The following is a 20,136-nucleotide window of genomic DNA, read 5'->3' as shown; positions in this document are numbered from 1 at the left end:
GGGTCCCTCCGTGCTCTCGGTGACAATAGCTCATATTCAGTGGCACCCCGGGCCCCCTCCCTCACCCTCTCTGGACTGAGGGCAGCAGAAGATGCTTTTGTTGGCCTGGGCCATCTCCCTGCTGGCTGGTTGGGTGGGTAGGGTCTGCCCGGGCTTTGTGCTCTGGCCTCCTCCCCAGCCTGTCCCCAGGTAGGGACAATGGTGAGCTTTGTGCCAGCACCGGACCCTGCTCAGGCTTTGAAGATGGGATTGGCAGGGGAAAGAAGTTTCTTTCTGATTTCCAGGTTCAAAGGGATGAGAAGAGTGAGAAAAAAACGACAGGGGAAGCCCCCTGCTACCTGCCCCAGGGAAGAGGCTGAAGGTGGTGTGTGGAGCTGGGCTGTGTCCCCAGGGGAATGGGCACGGTCCCCAGGCAGGAGCCACACCAGGTGCTGCTCCAGAGGAGAGTTGGAGAAGTTCTTGGGATGACCCTGTCAGGGGACAGGGATGGAGGTGCTGGGATGGGCTGCTGGGACCTGCAGACTTGGGGACCACCCCCCCAAAGGTATCAGCCAACTCGATGACCTGGGAGCTTGCTGGTGTTTTGGGAAACAAAACGAGCTGGCAAAGGCACTGGTGTGACCTGTGTACTTGTCCCCTCCTGCCACTGTGTCCCCACCCAGACCACCTTGAGCTGGGTGAGATCTGAGGGTGCAGGAGGCAGGCACTGGTCAGGATGTCACAGGGGATGGGATGGACGGGGACATCAGCAGGAGACATCACCAAAGGAACATCACCCAGAAGGAAGATATAGGGGGTTACTTGCTGTGGAAGGAATTGATCTTTCTTGTCCCCAAGGACAGTCTCAGCATGAGGTGTTTGCAGGGGACAGCTCTGCTCCCCTCTCTGCTCCAGGTGTGAGCCCAAAGCACAAGTGCAGGGTGGGTGGGATGTGCTGCCACCTCCAAGAGTTTGTCACCTGCGTGTGGGGGAAACAATGGGGAACGGAGAGGGGAGAGAGGCACCAAGAGAAGGGGGAGGAGAGAGCCCTGGCTGGGGTGGCAGGAAAGGAGAAGGCAATGATGTGGCCTTTGCTTGTTCCCAGGGGCTGTCAGAGTAAAAAATCTCTGGTACCTTGGGCAGGCAAAAGGCATCAGTGTTTCCTGCCAGGAAACCTCATCCCATGTGCATCAATCATTGTGTCTGGAGCATGCCAGAGGAACACCCTGCCAGAGGGTGCCAGGGGAAAGGGGGCTGATTCATTGCCATCTGACAGGCAGAGGTAATAATTGCCAAGCAGTTGTCCTGTAAATATCATTAATAACCCATATCAAGTGTTGTGTTTTGTTTTTTCTTTTTTTTTAAGGGCAGCCTGATAGGCACGGAGCCTGTGAAAAGGACACAAGTGCCATGGCAGGAGGACCTGCCCATGAGCATTTGCTGTGGTCCCAGCCACAGGGATCTGGGTCACCAGAGGGCCTGGTCACAGTGTCCTGCCCACGAGGTACCACGGGAGGAGAGCAAGCAGCATCTCTGCTGGCACTGCTGAGCTGCCTGGACAATCAACCAATACTACAAGAGACTTTTCTGCTATTTCAACTGGAACATTTTGGAGTAGAGCTCCACCAATTAAAGATTTTTTTCCCTCTCTATTTCCTCAGCTGACCAAAAGGACCCAGTGGTGCAGATGTGGTGCAGATGTTAGGGCTTGGGCTGGGACACTGGCAGGATAAAGTGCATCTTGTTGGGTTTCCTGCCCACCCAGCACTGGAAAAACCCAAGGAAATTCTTTATCCAGGGCAAGGTAATTTGCCCCCAGGGGATAATTTACACGAGACCTTCACTCTTGTTCTGTCCCTTCCCAATCCAGGTGTCCCTCCCACACAGACAGACTCACCACCAGTTCCCAGTGCTTGGGGAGGGCTGGCAGGTCCCTGCTGCTATTCCAAAGTTCTGGTGGGTGTAATCAGGTAACTGAAGAGTTTTGCCCTATGGAGAAACCAGTCCCGCACAGGCACTGATGGTCCTTTGACGTTTCTTGCAACAGGTGGTGCAGTTCTGGTCAAATTCCACTTTCAGCAACTAAAAATATAACTCTGATTCTGCTGCTTTCTGCTTTGGCCCAACTTGCCCTGTGTGGCCCAAGCCACTCTGCTGGGATGTGTCCACAAATTTCCAGGGAGCACCAGAGCTGCTCAGAACTCTGGGAGGCACTGGGAGATGGAAAGATGGACACACGGACTTCCCCAAGTCAGACAGGGAGCCCTGGGTGCACAGGTGCTTATCCTCTGCTCTGATAACAACAGGTGCCAGGTGCTGGAAGGAGCAGATTTATTTGCAGGTGATTAATATTAGCACATATATTGCTCTTAATGAGGGTAATAACTCAGGGGTGATTTACTGCTGGAGAGGGTGAGAAAGCTTCCCTGGAACCCTGGGGTTAGAGGCGGTGGGGATGGGCAGAGCATTCCTGGGGTGGAGGGGGATGGTTCCGTGGAGTTCTGCTGGTGGTGGGACCTGCTGCCCTGCCTGCCTGCCTGTCCCTTCAGGCACCAGCAGTGCACCTCAGCCCGGGGTGGGGGAGAGCAGAGAGCTGATGAATTCCTGCAGGGATCAGGAAGGAGGTGGCAGATCCTGGAGCAGAGCGCTGGATGCTGCTGGATGCTCTGCCCTGCCACCTGCCAGCAGTGTCACCCACCTGTGTCACCATGCAGAGCCTGGCTGCAGCAGGGACATTCCCAAGGACTGGTTATCATGGTTTCCTTCTGGCCCAGGGCCTGGGCTGGAGGCCACGAGAAGTGCCCGAGCTGCTGGCTCCGTGGTGCCGGGTGATGGAGCCACAGGGCTGGCCTGAAAGGCAACTTCCAGCTTTTAACTCCTCGTGGGATTTTCCCTGGGATGCAGGGACACTTGGTTGGTCTCACCAGCTGGCACAGAGCTTTATCCATGGAGGAAGGAGGAGGATGATGTCCTGGAGGGAGATGGTGGGCTTATTGACAGAGCCCAAATAAAAGGTGGAATGCAGAGAGACTTCGGGAGGTTCAAAGCTTCCCTGATGGCTCAGCCATCCACAGGGATGTGCAGTGCATTCCCTAGTGTGAACTTAGAGCTGGGGAGAGGCTCTGCAGCTTTCAGGTTATCTACCAGAGGGAATTGCCATGTTTCATCTGCACATGGCCTTTACAACCTGCCCGAGCCCTGCAGGAACATCTCCAAAGGCAAGGGGAGAGGTGGCCTCCTGATGGGACTGTGTCCTCTGCACGTGTCTGTGGGACAAGCAACTTGTCTCTGGAAAGAGATCTCCTCCCAGGAGAGCCCTGGGGCCACAGCAGAGCTGGCACAAGCACACCATACAAATCCAGCCCCAAATTGAAGCCTTAGCAGCGTGAAACATCCTGGCTGGGGGAGCAGAGCACGTTCTGCTGCCTTGGTACCAACCCCAAGGACCTTCTGGAGCAGAGCAGGAGCCTCCAGAGCAGGGATCATCCCTGAGAAAACCTTGCTGCACATGGGGGCAGCTCCTGGAGATCACCACGGAACAGGGATGGCATGTGGATGGCAGTTCCTGAGTTGTTTGTCCTCATCTAAGTGCTGAGGCTGACCCGGCCAGAGTCTGCTGACAGCCTCAGCCCCAGCTCTGCCTCTGCTGCCCTTGAGCAAGGGCTGTTATCTTGTTTGGAAAAGAGGTACAAGATAGCTGCCTTCTCCCGGGGAGCACACGGCTGCCCAAGGCCCAGAAAAAGCTGAGGATCTGGTCCCAGGGTTGGGTGGGGAGCAGCCCCAGCCCGCACCTTCGGACAAAAATGCGCGGTGGCCCCCGGGCCGCGGGCTGCCTGTGAGGATGGTGATGGGCTGGAATCCGGGCTCTACCTCCCCCACTCTGCTCACTGCTTCCCCCCCTGAGGTTTTCTGGCCACCCTTTGATATAGGAGAGTCAACCAAAATGAGGCTTTTTAGCAGAAACAATTGAATTCCAGCAAAGGGAGGTTTTCCAACGTTAAAAAAAAAAAAAAAAAAAAAAAAAAAAGCAAGAGCAAAGAGGAATCTTTGCCCCCCTAAAAAATATGGGAAGGTGTATGGAGGAGTTTGGGAGAAGCTCAGCAACACGCAGCTGCTCCCTCCTCCTTGACTCCAGGGTTTGTGCCAGGTGGAGAAGCTGCTGGAGCAGGGGTGAGCAGGGGACGTGGTCCCAGAGGAGCCACCAAGCTGCAGCCACTGCCTGTGCTGTGGCCTCGGGCAGCTCCTGAGGGCCCAGATGCTCAAACTTCAGCGGTGGGAGATAAGAAGCCAAATAAAAACCTCTCATTCCTCAGGGCTCTGAGGTCAACGTCTTCAGAGACACTCAGGTGTTTGGAGGGAGGAGGGCTGCCTGGAGGTCCTGTGTGTGTGTGTGTCCCTGATTAGGGACATCAAGCTCTGGCTTTTTGGTGAAAGAGCTGGCAGAACTCTTTGCCTTCAGCAGGAGTTCTGGGTTGTTGTGCTGCAGCCATGGCTGGACAGTGGTGGCACCAGGCCAGGAGCCATCTGGGGGTGACTAAAAAGAGCCATTGGGCATTTAAATCTGGAGAAGTCACTTCAGGCCAGCGGGACACAATTCCTGGGAAAAATCTGTCTGGAGAGCAGTTCCCTGCCCTGCACCTTGCAGGGAGGATGGAGCCCTGGTCCACTAATGCCCTGGGTCTGGGTCTGCTCTGGCCTTGTCCCCAGGGGTGCTGGTGGCTTCGTGTGCTTTGTGGGAGCCAAGAAGGCTCAGCCAGGAGAGCAAGGAGAAGGTGCCTGCACTTATTGTTGGTGAAGTCATCATGGTTCACATCTGTCCCTGCTCACTCAGGACAGAGTTCAGCCCACGAGAAGCCAAAAGGAAGGGAATCTGGGAGCTGGTGAGCCCATGGGCTGCCCCCTTTGCAGAGGGAGCAATCCCACCCTGGTGAAAGCATCTCCCTGGGTTTCTCTGAGATGCTTTTGCTGCTGTTCCTCCTGCCCACCCCCTGCACAAGGCTCTGGCCCGTGCACAAGATCCTCTCTGCAGCACTCAGATTTTCTGCAGGGCTTTAACACTGACTATGGTGAGGGGTGCTAAAGCCTTCAAGCAGAGCCCTGACCCAGCCAGTGCCCCCCAGGACCTTGGTGCATCCCTTGGGAAGCAAACTTGCCCGTCCCAGAGGGGCTGGCACCAGAATGCACTTTGCTGCTGTCCCACACGTGGCTGCAGGGACTCCTGAGGCTTGGGACTCTCTGCTGACTTCAGCAGGGACCTGAGCTGACCCTGGGAACGGCCACAGCCCCTAATCCTCTGTACGTGCCTGCTCACAGAGCTGCTGTGTCCCCCCAGCCCCGGGGACAGCCCCGCACCACCCCGCACGGGGACACGGGCTGGGGCAGGGCAAGAGCAGCTGCCCTGGGGTGGGTTTGGAGGAGAAACATCAGTATTTGCAGCGAGTAGGTGGGCAATGAAGCAAAGGGTGAGGGGATAGCATCTTCTCTCCCCTGCCTGTGCTTCCAGCCATGGAGAGGGGGGGGGACAGTGACACAAATCCCATTGGTGTCACCCGCCACGGGCTCGGTCGAGGTGGAATAATGGGGCAGTGATGGAGGAAACAAAGAGTAGTTATTCAGATAATTCCCAGCCTCAGCAGCACTGGTGCAGGGCAGCACGGGAGGTGCCAGGGCTCCTCGGGATGCTCCGTGCCACCCCGGGATGCCAAACCCGGAGCTGCTGAGCCTGTGGTGCCCGGCACGGGGACGGGGCTGCCACCAGCACCTCCCAGCATGGCACCTGCAGTGGCAAAACTCCTCCCGTGGCACTGGAGGGAAGGGGTAAGGTGCCATGGGTTTATTTTTCATGTTGTAAGCTCTTGAAAGGCCACCTGTGCCTTTGAACCTCTGGGGGTTTTATGATGTTTGATTTCGTCTGGCAGTGGCTGAGGCTGCTGCGCTGCTCTCGATCCTAGCTCCTTTGTAACAGGAAAAGTTGATTTTTTTTTTCTTTTAAAAAATCTGCTTTGCAGATTTTAGGCTCCTTTACTCTCCCTATCCCAAGCTGACTGAGACAATTTAATTCCTGGAGGTGCCAGAGGCTGGGGCAGCTGGAGGGACAGGGCTGGGACGTGTCTGCGGGCAGGGAGAGGCAGAGGAGCCGCTGTCAGCCTCCAGCCAGGCACTTTGTGATGCAAATCCACAGCCTCCCAACAGGCTCCCACCTCGGGAACCAGCCAGAACTCCTCTGCTCTGCTTACAGGAGATAACGGGGAGCACACGCTGCATTTTTCCAGTGCTGGGGGTTGGAGGAGGAGAGGAAGAGCTCCCAGGAGCAATGGGACCTCAGAAGCACTGAAGGAAAGTGCAGGATTTGGGGTCCTGCAGGTGATGGGGGCAGCCCTGTGAGATGGTTTCCCCTCAGTTATCAGCATCCTCGGCTGGGGATTTGCTGGGTTTTTTGTGGGAACCCTGCAGATGCAGAGGGGCAGCCTGGCTGTGCTGGCCCAGCCAAGCGAAGCAGAGAACCCAGGATCACAGCAGGGAGGGATTTTTGACTTATTAATTACAGCAGCCTGGAGTGGGAGAGCTCAGGTTGATTTGGTTCCTTGATGCTCACCTTGAGCTAGGCTCTCTGCCGGGATGAGCTGGTGCCTCTGGCTGTGCAGGAACTCACTGACTCACACAAGGCAAATATTTTTTCCCCTTTGATTTTCACCCTGAGAAAAAATTCTCCAGCTGACCTTGTTAATCCTACACATTGCAAACCAACCCCCCCCCTCCTTTATCATGTTTCTCCCCCCGGGTAGTGTTACCAGCTTAGCACCTCTGGCTGCTCCTGCCAGCATCCTGCCTGGCCCTGGGCCACCCCACTCAGGCTCCTGGTCTGTCTGGAATGAGGATTCCTCGGGTGACCCCAGGGCTGCTGGGCTGACAGGACCACGTTGTGCTCCTAAACAGGAGGGATGGAGGGAGAAGAACATCTAGATGGCTGCAGGTAGAACATCTGCAGGGTGTGATGCTTGGGGTCTCAGTGATGCCACCGCAGATCCTGACAGCTCCCGGGCTTCAGCAGCCATTGGGTGCAGCCCCAGGCATGTGCCAACCCCAGCTGAAGGAGCACCCACGTTTGCTTGACCTGCTCAGCTCTGGGTGTCCAAATTGCAGCTTGCTGGAATTAAACAGACCAAGTTTGCCTCTGCCTCCAGCACTGGGAGTGTAATTAGGAACAATATGGCCATTGAGAGGGATGCTGATTAATCCCCAGTGTCCCAACAGCCCCCTCAGAGCACTCTGGCTGTGCTGGGAGCAGGAGGGGGCTCTGGGTGGGCTACCCAGCCCCACCGGGTGATGCTCTCCAGCTGCCTCTGGGAGAGAGGGACAGAGGGTGTGCAGAGCTCAGGGAAGAAAGAGTTAATTCCCCCTTCCTCTGATAGTAAGGGACAAATCCTCTCCCCGGCCTGGTGCCCAAATAAACAAGCTGAGCATTGCACAAGGAGCAGGGTGGGACCATCCCTTGTGCCTCTCCAGGCTGGCAGGGGCATCGTGGCACCACAGCCCCCCCTGCCCCCCTGTGCCAAGCTCTTGCTCAGTGTCACCCTGCCAACACCCCCCCTGTGCCCTGCTGCCAGCCCACCCAGGTGGGTGCTGTCCCCAGGCTGTGTCACAGCTTGGTGGTCCTGAGTGGGAACTGCCATGGTGGGGCTCTGGCTCAGGGAAGGGTTGGGACCATAACAGAGACCCCCACGGCCCCTGGGGAGTCCTGTGGGACCACTGGGGTCAGTGTGGGTGGCTCTGGAAAAGGGTGACAAGAGGGCAGGAGGTCCCATGCAGAGCTGCCCAGGCAGCTGTGGGGCAGGTGCCCACCCAGGGGTCTCCCTGGGTCCATCCAGTCCCCCAGCTCTGCACCAAGCTGTAGCCCCAGGGATGCAGGGAGGGTGGCACAGGGTGGGCACTGCCACCCCTCTGCCCAGCTCCATCCTTTGCAGGTGCCCCAGACAGAGTGGGATGGATTGTGGAAGGGAACAGAAGCTGGGCTGGGCTCCCTCTGCTGACAGCCACCCTGCCACTGCTGCACACCCACCTGGAATCCTTTCCGGGGGCCTCCTCCCTCCCCGACCCAAAATTTGTACTGGGAAAAATAAAAAAAATTAAAAATCCATCCCCCCAGAAGTTACCCCCTGCCCCGAGGAGCTGGCACAGGCTCAGAGCTGCTGGGCTACCTGGAGAGAAGTCAGGAGCAGGGACCAGGGGGCTGAGCCCAGAGCTCCCACCCCATGGGACCAGAGGAGTGTTTAGTGACACGTTGGTATAAATAAACCCAAAATATTTAATTTCTTTTTTAAAAAAAGAATCCCTGACAAAGTGCTTTACAGAGGATCCTCACCAGTGAGGCAGGGGAGGTTTGTGCATGACAACAGGAGAAACTGAGGCAGTTCCTGACCCCAGGCTGCTCTCAGCCCCATGCCATGGCCACCAGCCCCAGGGCAGCCCCCACACACCGTGAGTGTCAGGGCCACCAGTCTGTGTGCTGGGAAGGGTCACCTTTGGGCCAAGGGAGTCTCTGGCCATCGGGAGCACCAAGGGCTCCCTGGCACTGTCACTGCAGGGGCATCATCACCCACTCAGGTGCCAGACATCAGTGGATCAAGAGGGACGGGGCCACCACTGTCCCATGTCCTGGCCTGGCCACCCCCTGTGGCCATGCTGGGGTGGTCTGGGGGCACAGACCCCCTTGGGCATCCCGAGGAGCTGGGCTGGGACAGCCCGGGGTGCTGCAGCGTGCCTGGCTCAGCAACATTTCTTCTTGGGCTTGTCGTGGGGGGTGAGTTTGATGGAGTCAGTTAAATAGCTCTCAAAAATCCCTTTATGCTGGAAAAAAAGCAGAGAAGAGAAAGGGGGAGTGATGTCAGCTCAGAGCCAGCTTGGGGAGCAGAGGTTCAGTCCCCAGTCAAGACAAAACCAAGGGAAAAGCCCACCCTGGCTCAGCCGAGGAGCAAGGCTCCTCCTGCTTGATGTGGGGACACGAATGTCCCCGTGAGGTGGCCACTAGAGGACAGTGCTGGCATGCTGAGCGTGGCCACACACCCTGCTCCCATCAGCAGAGAGGAACAACTACACTTTTCCTTTCCCAACCCCTTGAAGATCTATTTTAAGAGCTGAAACTCTGCTGTTTCTCTGCCCTGGGGCTCTCCTCCAACTTCTCACCCACGGGGTGAGAACTCCCCACGGGGTGGGGGTCAGGGTGCTCACCGTGCTAAGTGCCTGCTTTGCCAGGGTCTCAAAAGCCTCTGCCACGTTGATGTTGTTCTTGGCACTGACCTCGAAATAAGGGATGTCCTTCTCCTTGCACCAGGCTGAGGCTGTCTCCTTGGGGACCTGGGGACAAAGAAGGATGGAGCCACCACCCAGCCCAGCCCAGGGCTGCTCGGAGATGCTGGGGGGGTTTGCAGAGGGATTCTCCTTGCCCTGCTGGGGGAGGGCAGGGTGCAGGCAGCTCTCTGAGATGCTCCTTCTGCCTATAGTGGGGACAACACAGGGGGGATGCTGCTTGTCCCCTCGGAGGGATGCAGGGGAGCCCAGCAGCTCCTTGCCCAGAGCCCTGGTTTCCACGTGTGCCTGAGGCTCAGCCCTGGTGTCCCAGCTCCCCTCTGCCCTTACCTGCCTGTCACAGATGTCTATTTTGTTCCCCAGCACCACCATGGGGAAATCTTGCTCCCTTGGGATGACCTTGTCCAGGAAGTCGTTTCTCCAGTTGTCCAGGGACTCAAAGGACTCCCTGTCTGTCACATCAAAGGCCAGCATGCAGCCATCTGAGCCTTTGTAAAAAGTTGACACCATGGATCGGAACCTCTCCTGTCCTCCCGTGTCCCAGATCTAGGGCAGAGAAGGGCACAGGTATAGACACAAGACAGGAGCAGCCAGGGGGGTGCTGAGCCCCCCAGAACTCAGCTCTGATCCCAGCATCGTTCAGGGATGCTCAGAGCTGCTGAAAACCAAGCCCTACAAATCCATCCCAGTATCCACCAGTGGGCACCTGGGGACAGCGGGACACGGAGGGACACATGCTGGCAGGATGGGGGCTGACACCCAAGGCAGTCCCAGCCCTGCTCACCTGCAGTTTCAGGGAGGTGTTGTCCACAGCCAGGACTTTGGTGAGGATGCTGGCACCCAGCGTGGTGCGATAGTCCTCGTAAAAGGTTTTGTGCACGTACTGGTGCAGGAGGGAGGTTTTGCCCACACTGGAGGGAGGGAAGGGGCATGGCTAAGGATTTGAGCTGCAAAGCCAGGCTCAAGGGATCAGTGGCAGCAAGGAGAGGGCTCTGCACCAATCCCCCAGGACCCCCCCTCCCATCCCCAGTGCAGCTCTTACCCCAGAGCTCCTATGATGATTATCTTCAGATCCACCTTCTTGTTGGTATCCATTGACGGGCCCTGTGGGATCAGAGGGGGGAATCACCCTGCTGCAGGGATGGGATCAGACCCCCATGAGCCCCACGGTGCTGACAGAGGTGTCAGGGCAGCCACAGCTTTTCTCTGCTCCCACCTCAGCCATTCTCATGTCCCATGTCCGTGCTGTGCCTGCATCCCAGTTGTGGAAGGGACAGAAACCCCCGTGCTGAGTTCAGCCCAGCCCACAACACCTCCCAGAGTTGGCTCCCGGTGCCCTTGCACGTCCAGACACGAAGCACCAAATCATCAACCCTGAAAGCTGCTGCCAGCAACTTCCCTGCCTTCCCTTCCCTCCCTCCCCCTAAACCTGGCACACGGGGGAGGGGGTGGGTTGGGAAGGGGACTGTGAAATCATACATCCCAAAGCCCCCTGGCCAGCAGGCACAGCCCAGGGATGACACCCAGCCCAGGAGCACCCCAAAACCTTCCCTGCAGGCTGAGTTCCCAACATGTCCTGGTGTCCCCAAGTGCTTTGTGCCCGGCAGGAGCCCCGAGCCCCCTCCCCAGGCGGGGACGAGCATCCTGCGGTGTCATTGTGGCAGCGCTGGGAACGGCACCGTCCGAGGAACGGATGGAAAAGCTGACAGCCTCAACCCTGCATTTTTCCTCGATGCGTTGTCCAGTCTCACGCCGATCCCCCCCGCACACATCGCCCCTGCCCGGCCGCCTCTGGGGATTGGGGGGGTTTGGGGGGCTCCAGGCTCTCCCGCATCCCCCTGCCAGCCCAGCGCTGGCACAGGCAGAGCCTCAGGTCTCAGCACGCCCGAACTTCCCAGCCCTCTTTGCCGGAGAGAGTTGGTTTTTTTTTTTTTTGGGAGGCCAGTTTTCAACCCAAAATGGAGTTTCCCGAAGTGTTTTTGGCCTCTGGCTCCGGGGAACCCCGTGCTCAGCCCCGCACATCACTCACCTGCCGGGGCATCCGTCTGCGGGGCTGCCGAGGCTCTGGGCTGGGATCCAACCGGTGTCCTGGGCTGGGAAGAAGAGAAGGAGAAGGCTCCAGGCCAGGGCAGCCGTCACTGAATCCCGGGAAAGGCTGCGGGGCCCCGGGCTGTGACATCAGCAGAAAGGGGCTGAGATCCTGCGGAGCCGCGGGCGGGTTCTGGGATGTCCCGGACTTTCCCTCAGCTCCGGAATTCTGCTGGGTTCACCCCAGTCAGGGGTCTGGTAGGGGAAAGAGAACAAAGCTCTGCTCACCTCCTGGGGTTTGGGATTGACTTTTGGCCTCGCCTCTTTCATAGGATTCTTCCCCCTCCTCTCCCCCCCCCCCCCCCCCCCCCCCCCCCCGTACTTTTTATCCACCTTCCAGGGAGCCCTTATCTGCGTTCCTGCTGGGGAGTTATTTAGGGAACAAAAGCTGGATGAAGCTATCAGCAGCATCCCCGGAGTCCTCCGGAGCCACCCTGGACTTTGCCCGGGCAGCTCCGACAGCTTGGGAGGGGATAAACAGGTTTGGGAGCTGGGGACAGCAGAGGGAAAGTGACAAACAAGGTGGGGCTGGGGGCTCAGCCCAGCAGATGGGGAGGGGTCCCTTGGAGGGGGCTGGGGGCTCTGTGGCTTCATCCACTTTTGCAGGCAGGAGGAGAGGGGCAGGGTGGGCAGCAGGAGGTTTTTAATCCCCCCCCATCGTATGGGGATCCCCCATCCCTGCTACCCCCAATCTTCAGGTGCTCCCAATCAGCACCCACATCAGGATGGGAACCCCAGAAAGCAGAGCTGGTATCTGTCTCCTGGGGGTGGGGTTTTGGGGACCTCAGCTGTGCTGCCAGTGTGCAAGGGCAGGTCCTGAGCCTCTGACAAGCATTGGATAGGATTTGACTCCCCATCTGTGATCCTTTTTGGCTCCTCAGCCTGAACAACAACCACCAGTGGTGTCACTTGGCACAGGGACACGGGGGGACCCTTGGGTGCCTAGGTCCTTCCAAGACCCCCAGCTTTTACTTTTCCACTGGATGTCCTTATTTTTTGCAGATTTTTTTCCTGTAGACCTCTCCCATGTGATCTCAGGGAAGATCTCAGCACTCAGCAGGACCAACCCCTCCTCCTCCCCAGGTGTAATTTTGGGACCTGTCTGGCCAGAAAAATCTGTTTAGTTGGTTTTTTTTTTCTCCCCACAGGGCAAGTATGGGGAGGAGCTAGGATGAGGCAGGAGAAGCACCCAAGCCAGTTCTCACCGGTGGTGGGTAAAAGTCTGATGTTTCTCTGGAGCAGATCTCTCCTTATCCTTGTTTTCCAGCCTATTTTCGCTGTGCTGCTTCACCTTTGCTCTCACAGCACGACTTTTAGGTCCAACCCTCCTCCCTACACTACTTCTGCCCTCGTTCTTCTCCATGGATCCCTCCAGAGCTGGTGGGATGGATGTTGCTCACCCAGTCAGTTGGTCAGTGCTGCTCCATGCCGTGGAGATGGGGGCTGCAGTGGGGTTGCTGCAGCTGATGTCCTCAGCCACTTCTGCTTTTTTTTGGGCAGGAGGGGGTCACACCCATCCGAGTGCCCAGCCCTGGCTAACAGCTTTTGTTTGCTTTCTCAAGAAAAGGGATTTTCCCAAAGCTTCTCTGCTTTCCTGACTGGCCCTGCAGTGAACTTGGCCCTGGTTGAAAGCAGAGGGAGAGGTGGTGATGGCCAAGATGTTGCTCGGCAGCTCTTGAAACCACAGTTCCTGTCCTGATCTCTTCAGCAAGTCAGCAGTTCTGAGGAAGAGAAATGTCATTTTTGTGCCCTGTGACAATGAGGAAGGGCCTGCAATGAGGAGATGATGAAACACAGCCCGAGGGGTGCAGACAGGGAGAGGATGGGCTGGCAGAGCAGGGAGAGTGAGGGAAGGGGAAGAAGGCAAAAGGTGCCCAAGGGACTGAGCTGCTCCCTGTGGAGGTTCAGCCACCTCTGTCCCAGGGCCAGCAGGACCCTCCTTGCTCCCAGTATCCCCTGAGCATCCCCTGTGCATGGGGTAGAGGGCTGGACAGGACCCCTGAGACCCACCAAGAGCACATGGGATGCTCTGGGGTCACCCTGGTTGAGTACAGGCCTGGCCACCTCTCACTGCTGGGCAGTGCCTGGGGACATTGGGAGGTCCCTGGGGATGCTGCCCCAGTGCCTATGGATGGGGGAACTGGTGTGCTAAGAGTTAAGCTGAAAGAAGGAGAGGAGACCTTTGTCCAACTACCCCTGCACCTTATCTGCCTGGAGCCTGAGGAGAAGTCAATACCGGAACCAGTTACAGAACCTGTTGGTCAGTGGCACAATCAATCTTTCCAACCAAGGCAGATATTTTCTTTTCTTGCAAGTCTCAGCTGCAAAGTTAACAACCAGAGCTGTTTTTTCTCCTCCATTCTCAGCCCCAACCCTGAAGTTCCCCCCTCTCTGCACAAGATGCAGCAGTCGGAGCTTGGGGACCCTGTCCTTGGGGACCCCAGGACCTTGTCCTGGAGCCATCCCTGCTGCAGGGCCTGGCTTTGGTGTCAGCTGGGAGCACCCAGCAAAGGCACTGACAAAAATAACCCCACTCAGCACTTCCCCTTCTCTCTGCCTCCCCTGCCTGTCCCAGGATGCATCACATTGAGCCATGATTGCTCATTGCCCACATCCCTTGTGCTGCCAACAAGTCCCCCAGGCTGCAGTGACTCACGGGGATCCCTGCAGCCCCCCACATCCCCCTGCAACCCTTCACAGCCCCCCACGCCCCCCTGTAACCCTACACAGCACCCCCACATCCCCCTGTAACCCTTCACAGCCCCCCACATCCCTCAGGAGCCCTCCACAGCCCCCCCAGCCAGCCCAGCAGCTGCTCTGTGCGCCCCCCACCACCCCAGGTCTTCGGAGGCTTCTGAAGGAGCAAAGCAAAATTCCATAGGAATTACGGATTGTTCCAGGAGTTTTGTGGCACAAAAGGAGTCCCAGGGTCTCTCCAGTCTCTTCCTTACCTTCTCATCTAAGGGCATCATCAGCCCAGTTTGCTGAGGCAGAACATCTTTCCAGTGAACTGGCTGCTCCCCAGCCCCTGCCCACAGCCTTGGGGACCTTGGGGACCTTGGGGATTTCCACAGCCACCTCCCAGGACTTTCTGCTCTACCTGGGCCAAGTGTCATCTTCTGCCTCTGTGGAAATCCCAGCAAAGGACCCCAGAGCCCAACTTCCCAGATCCAATGCTGTCCAGGAGCAGGAGCATCTCCTGCCAAGGCTCCCTCTGGAGCAGGGAAACACCAGTAACCCCAGCATGCAGGTTGGGTGCACTGGGGTTTTAGCTGGATGGGAGGAGGGCAAGATCCAGGGAAAGAGGATTTCCCACCCCAGTGCAACCTAGATGAGATCTGCAGGGTTGCTGCTGTGCTAATTGCAAGCTGAGCATGGAAGATTTTGTTGTATCCAAACTTTTATTGAAAAAGCAGATCACAGAGCTGCTCCAGACGTTTTTCCCCACATTCACTCATGAAATGATTTCCTGGTGAAGTGAGCTCCTGCTGAGCTCTTTGGCTGCAGCCCCCAGGGGGTCTTCATCCCCCTCAGGGATGCTGATGCAGCCTTCATCCCCTCCTGGGTGCCTCAGCCCCTAATGGGCAGCAGGGGCCAAGCCCACCCTGTTGTTTCCACGGTCAAAGACGGAGTAAAACTGACGGATAAAAACATCACCCAAGATCCAGAGGGGCCCGGTGGGAGGGGGGATGTCCATCCCTTGGAAGCCACTGCTGCAGAAAGTCATGCCATCACTGTACTCCTGGGGATGGAGAAGTGGGAAGCTGGGGAGGAACCCAAGAGCCTGGAGCACATGGTGCCACGTGGGAGTGGTGACAGTGGGGTTTGTCACCCACTGGGACACGTGGCTCAACTCCCAGTCTGCTTCTAGGCCACCTCAGCCTCCAGAGCCATGGGGAACTGGGGGTGGTGGGGCCACAGCCATACCATGAGGGTGTAATCCTGGGCACTGAGTGTGTAGGGGAGCCCCTGGATGGTGAAGGTGATGTCGGGCATCTCGCTGAGGTTGTTGCAGTCCACGGTGCACTGCAAAGCAGCCACGTGGCTCAGGACTGGGGGGTGATCTTTGGGGTGGGGGTCCCAGGGTTTTGCCCTCTCCTCTCCCCACCCCTTTCTCTCACCTCTCCATCCACAGGAGTGGCACCAATATAGTTTTGCAGTTTTTTCACCTCCTTGCTGGGGCCGGTGATGAGCGATGTCCCGGTGTCCACGATGGCCTGGCAGCCAGTGGCACAGAAAGCCACTGTCCCATCCAGCTGGATGCTGAAGGAGGAAAGAGAAAAGGAGCAGAAGGGACTTTTCCTGCTCCTCCAGCCCAGCCCAGCCCTCTCCAGCAGCACTCACTTGTCCAGCTGGATCTGCCAGTACCCTCGCTTGGTGACTGGCACCCAGTTCAGGGTCCCTGTGAAGCGGGAGGGGTCAAAGCCACCAAAAAGCACCTCCCCTCCCAGGGAGGATTCAGAGTTCCTGGAGGGAGGAGGAGGAGGAGGACACATGAGGGATTTTCTCCCATTATATTTTGCCCATCACATTTTGCAGTGGATTTCTACCCACAAACACTGGGGGTCATTGCCTTTGGGCTGAGCTCTGTGGTGCTGGACACAGGACCAAAAAACTCCCTTCACCACCCCAGTAAAACATCATTTTAGCTGCCCTTAGAAGCAATGCCTGAGCCTAAGCAACTCCCCAGAGTAGAGCCGTGTCCATACCTGCTCATGTAGACGGAGAACATGGGCAGCTCCACCAGGTTTTGGGCTATCATGTTGTCAAAGACAGGGGTGATCCCCCCCACAGAGAGTGAGGGGTAAGCCAGCCCCAGGACCCCATCAAACCCCACGTCCAGGAAGGCTCTTCCTGGCTCACTGATGCTCTCTGCAAACTCCTGGTTGGTGACAGTGAGGCCATCGATCTGTAGAGAGGAGGAGGAGGCTCCTTGGGGATGCTGAGGCTGGAGGCAAATCCCAGGAGCATTTTCCAGAGCAGGAGGGAGCAGAGGTGACTCACGGTTACTTGGTCAGACCCGATGACCCCCGTCAAGCTGCCGGTGCCATACTGGATGGAGAAGGGGGTTCCTATCACCTGGTAGGTGCTGGACTGGGAGGGATGGAACTTGGAGTGTGCAGCTGGGGGAGGAGATGGGAGCTCACCAGGGATGCTGCTGGTGAGCACATTCCTGGAGCAAACCTGTGGCAAAGTGGCATCACCACAGTGCCTGAATCACGGGCACAATGCTGAGGGAAAGGGCTGCTCACCAGCCCAGGGCTGTGCTGGTTTTTGGAGGGATAAAACCCACCCCCCTTCAACCTGCCTGCAGGGTGCCAAGTGTGCTGAGGGGTGCAGGATTCACTCCCATCATATTTTCCCAGACCTGAGGATCAGCTCTGCTGAGCCAGCTCTTTTCCCCAGCCCACCCTGGGCTCTGCAGAAGCACCTGAGGAGCCCTGGGGCTGCTCAGAGATGCTCCAGGTCCCAAGGATGGGCTCACAGGGTCAGCTCATCACTGACATCTCCACGTTTGTCCCCTGCCAAGCCCCAGCAGCCAGCCTGGAGCCTCTGTGCCTGCCTGGTTCCTGCCACCCAGCCCCTTGCTGGGGATCTGTGCTCTGTGCTGTCATCTTTGCTTCTTTGTTTGAAGGTTCTCACACAAGAACAGCCTCAAGAGCACATCTGGTACCTCCCCTGGGGTGCTGATGGTGCTGGTGCTGTGATTCCTGCCCTCTCCCAAGCAAACAAAGCCCCTCTTGCCCCAGATTTGGGGTTTCTGTGTGTGCCTTGGAGGGCTTGGGGAGGTTCCTCCAAGGTCCTTGGGCTGGGCATGCTGGTGACCCCACAGCCCAGGGGTGTCACCCAAGGTCCCAACAGAGATGTCCAGGGGGACACAGCCAGCTGGGGAGCACCTACTCACCACAGGCTCTGCTGATGCAGTAGACTGATGGCACCCAGAGGTTGGAGGAGCCCGTGTCAAACACCACAGTGAAGTTCTGGGGGGGAGTCCCAATGGAAATCTGCCCGAAATACTCAATCTGCCAAAGAGCAGAGCTGTCAGCCCTCAGCATGCCAAGAAAACCTGGGTGAGGGGAGTGGGTGCAGGGGGTGGCTGGCACCCGGGCACTCTTTGATCTGTCAGGGCCACATGGTGCCAGGTGATACGAAGAGCCAAATATTTAAGGAACAAGGCACGGTGAGAACAAAAGGCAGGAGGTGGCTGCAGGCACCATCCTTTACATTCTGAGCTCCTGGGGAAAGTTGGGCTCTGAGGGGACCCTCATCAGTGGGGGGTTTGGGGACACGAGCCCAGCATCCTCTGGCTGCTCTGTGGTGGGATCTGCTCTGATGTGTGAGATGTGTGTTAGCTGATGAGGAAATCCCTCTCCCTGTTCCCTCTCCTGGAACAAAGGAGCAGGCAGGAGCAGGCAGGCAGAGAGCCCTGGCATGCCGGGGCACTGCCGTGCTCCATTAGCAGGCAGGGGTTTAATGAGGATAATTGTGTGCTGCTCATGCAAATAACGTGTTTGGGGGCTGTTTGCAGCATATTAAAATCATAGAATTTCCCAGGTCGGAAGGGACATTTAAGATCATTCAGTTCCAACCCCTCTGCCATGGGCAGGGACTCCTCCCAGCAGGTCGGGTTTTTGGGACTCCACACCCCCAGCCCCGGGTGTCACCATGCTTACATCCAGGTAGTTGATGAGGGGCTCGTTGGCCTGGGTGAAGATGGTGCAGACCTCTCTGTCCCGCAGCCTGTCCAGCTGGTAGGATTGCCAGAAGCGGGAGAGCTGCCCCCGATCCCGCAGCAGCTGCCGCAGGGACCGGTGCCGTGTCAGGGTCACCCTGGGACAACAAGGGTCCTGGTCACTTGCTCAGGGTCATGGGTGCTGCTGATGTCCCCACATCACCACCTTACAACCACCCTGAGGGTCCCAGTGCAGGGATGCTGGACCCTGCTTCTCCACAGGCACAGTGAGATGTGGGATGTTTCACTTGGTTTGGGAGTCAGCAAATCAAGGGCAAAACCTGCCAGAGAGCCCCCCAGCACAGCTCTGGCTGGCACGACCACCCTGTGCCCAGCCTGAGGGGACTTCACACCAGTGTTTTCTGCCCCATTTGTCTGCAGAGCCAGCTCACCCTGCAGACCCCACTGCATCTCCATCCAGAGGGGTGGAGGTGGCTGTGGAGCTGATGGTCTGATGGGAGTGAACCAAGGAAGCCACACAAGATCCCTTCTTGGTTCCCACATGGTTCCCAAATGTCCCCACATGGCGTCTGTGTGGTCCCCACATGGTCCCTGTGTGGTCCATCCATGGGCCCTGCACAGTCCCTGTGTGGTCCTTGCATGATCCCTGCATGGTCCATGTAGGGTTCTGTGTGGTCCTGCGTGGTCCCTGTACTGTCCCACTGCCCCCACGTGGTGCCCACTCGGTCCCCACTCATCCCGTGCTGGTGCTGGGAGCCCAGCTCAGCCCATCCTTCACTGGCAGGACCCGGGGGGGAGGGTGGGGTGAGGGGAAAGCCCCTCCGAGAGCCCGGAGAGCACCCCAGGGACCCTCTTACCTTTTCAACCCCCTGGCCAGGGAGAGAGAAAGGACAGGAAGGAGGAGGAGGAGGAGGAGGAGGTTCATGGCAGCAGCAGTGCGGGTCCCGAGGGCTCTGCGGGTGCGGGGCCAGCGCTGCGGAGCTGCTCTTATAGGAGCCGTGTGCCCGGCCCCGAGATAACGCCCGTTCAGTGTCAACACCGGGCTTTGGCATGGAAATGAATCACGGCCCGGGCGAGGCAGAACAAATGCACCCGGGGTTAAGTTTAATCTTATGGGCGGGAGGGGCTGGCAGAGGCAGGACCTGCCCAGCAGGGGCTTGGGGACAGCCAGGGTCCTGAGCAGAAGAGGGATGGGGTCTCCATCCTCATGCCATCCCCTGAGCCACTGGAAATGCCGTGGTCCAGCTGGTGAAAAGCTTCAGGTGCTCCAGGGGGTGTTTGCTCCTTCCTTCACCCCCAACCACCCCCAGGCTGGGGGGGATGCAGGGAGAGCCGGGGGATGCAGGGACTGGATGTGCTTATGGCATCAGGCAGCTGCTGGGCAAAGTTTAACAGGCAAAGATTAATTAGCAGTGATGAAGTGCTCAGGAATCTGCAGCTCTCCCTTTTAAGCAGCAGGCAGTGCCATGGCAGCAGGGCTCTGCAGAGGGGACAGCTATGTGTGGCCTTACAGCCACTAATGGGCATTTCCCCAGTGACTGCTTTTTCTCTAGCACGGGATGGCTGCCTCATTAAGCCTCCGTGAGTGCAAATAAAAAATGCTAATGAACAAACAGAGCCTTCAGATATGGAGGGGAAGTGAGTGGGGGGAGCTGAGGCTTTTCCTGCTGCCACCATGGCTGGGACACGGATGCTGTGTCCTTCCCTGGACTCCTCCACCTTCCTGACACGGTAAGAACTGGGAGGTGTTGGGTTTTTTTTTGTTATTTTTCCAGTAAGTTGTGTCCAGGTAATTAATGGAGTTTCTACCCTTAGTGGTGTTCTCATAGAATTTCCATTTATCCCAGTTAGTCCTTTTTATCTCATTTAAGTCCTGGCCCTGGGAAATGAAAACCTGGGCTGGTGAGGCACAGGGACTGGAGCTGGGGCTGATTTGGGTCTTGTCTGTGGCTTCCTGGGGAGATTAAGTTTAAATATCTCATCAAAGGTTTCTCCAGGCATGGCAGATGCAGCTGCTTTTTCCAATTTTTCCATTTTCCCATGCCCAGGTTGGTGGCCATGGTATTTCA

General features: G+C 57.5%; 2 protein-coding genes across 6 annotated transcripts; both read right to left on the bottom strand.

The window, feature by feature from the left end:
• Positions 1 to 8,306: 8,306 nt before the first annotated feature.
• RAB7B (RAB7B, member RAS oncogene family) lies at positions 8,307 to 13,009 on the bottom strand. Of its 4 annotated transcripts, none has more exons than XM_030465487.1 (7): positions 12,774 to 13,009; positions 11,315 to 11,568; positions 10,328 to 10,389; positions 10,070 to 10,196; positions 9,616 to 9,831; positions 9,208 to 9,333; positions 8,307 to 8,826 (listed from the first exon to the last, which is right to left on the bottom strand). In XM_030465487.1, the coding sequence occupies exons 2-7, from the start codon at positions 11,462 to 11,464 to the stop codon at positions 8,746 to 8,748; spliced, it is 762 nt and encodes a 253-aa protein (XP_030321347.1). In that variant the 5' UTR covers positions 11,465 to 11,568; positions 12,774 to 13,009; the 3' UTR covers positions 8,307 to 8,745. The 4 variants fall into 4 exon arrangements, with proteins under 4 accessions (XP_030321347.1, XP_030321350.1, XP_030321348.1 ...); XM_030465490.1 differs by having other exon boundaries at positions 9,277 to 9,333; XM_030465488.1 differs by lacking the exon at positions 12,774 to 13,009 and adding an exon at positions 11,696 to 11,833.
• A 1,803-nt stretch (positions 13,010 to 14,812) lies between these two features.
• CTSE (cathepsin E) lies at positions 14,813 to 19,067 on the bottom strand. Of its 2 annotated transcripts, XM_008500704.2 has the most exons (9): positions 18,925 to 19,067; positions 18,048 to 18,204; positions 17,279 to 17,396; positions 16,378 to 16,496; positions 16,083 to 16,282; positions 15,718 to 15,840; positions 15,495 to 15,636; positions 15,301 to 15,399; positions 14,813 to 15,115 (listed from the first exon to the last, which is right to left on the bottom strand). In XM_008500704.2, the coding sequence occupies exons 1-9, from the start codon at positions 18,990 to 18,992 to the stop codon at positions 14,951 to 14,953; spliced, it is 1,191 nt and encodes a 396-aa protein (XP_008498926.2). In that variant the 5' UTR covers positions 18,993 to 19,067; the 3' UTR covers positions 14,813 to 14,950. The 2 variants fall into 2 exon arrangements, with proteins under 2 accessions (XP_008498926.2, XP_030321326.1); XM_030465466.1 differs by lacking the exons at positions 16,378 to 16,496; positions 17,279 to 17,396.
• Positions 19,068 to 20,136: the final 1,069 nt, after the last annotated feature.

This window comes from Calypte anna, chromosome 26, assembly GCF_003957555.1.
Source record: "Calypte anna isolate BGI_N300 chromosome 26, bCalAnn1_v1.p, whole genome shotgun sequence".
Classification (NCBI taxonomy): Eukaryota; Metazoa; Chordata; class Aves; order Apodiformes; family Trochilidae; genus Calypte; species Calypte anna.
This window is presented reverse-complemented; position numbering and strand designations above follow the sequence as displayed.

Bases quoted from the DNA above. Each gene is read 5' to 3' on its own strand.
- RAB7B (XM_030465487.1), bottom strand. From the start codon at position 11,464: ATGTCACAGCCCGGGGCCCCGCAGCCTTTCCCGGGATTCAGTGACGGC. The intron at 10,390-11,314 runs GTGAGTGATGTG...CTGATCCCACAG, and splicing joins GCAGACGGATGCCCCGGCAG to GGCCCGTCAATGGATACCAA. The intron at 9,334-9,615 runs GTAAGGGCAGAG...CTTTGTCCCCAG, and splicing joins TAGACATCTGTGACAGGCAG to GTCCCCAAGGAGACAGCCTC.
- CTSE (XM_008500704.2), bottom strand. From the start codon at position 18,992: ATGAACCTCCTCCTCCTCCTCCTCCTCCTTCCTGTCCTTTCTCTCTCC. The intron at 16,497-17,278 runs GTGAGTAGGTGC...CTCCTCCCCCAG, and splicing joins CTGCATCAGCAGAGCCTGTG to CTGCACACTCCAAGTTCCAT. The intron at 15,400-15,494 runs GTGAGAGAAAGG...GCTGCTTTGCAG, and splicing joins CCACTCCTGTGGATGGAGAG to TGCACCGTGGACTGCAACAA.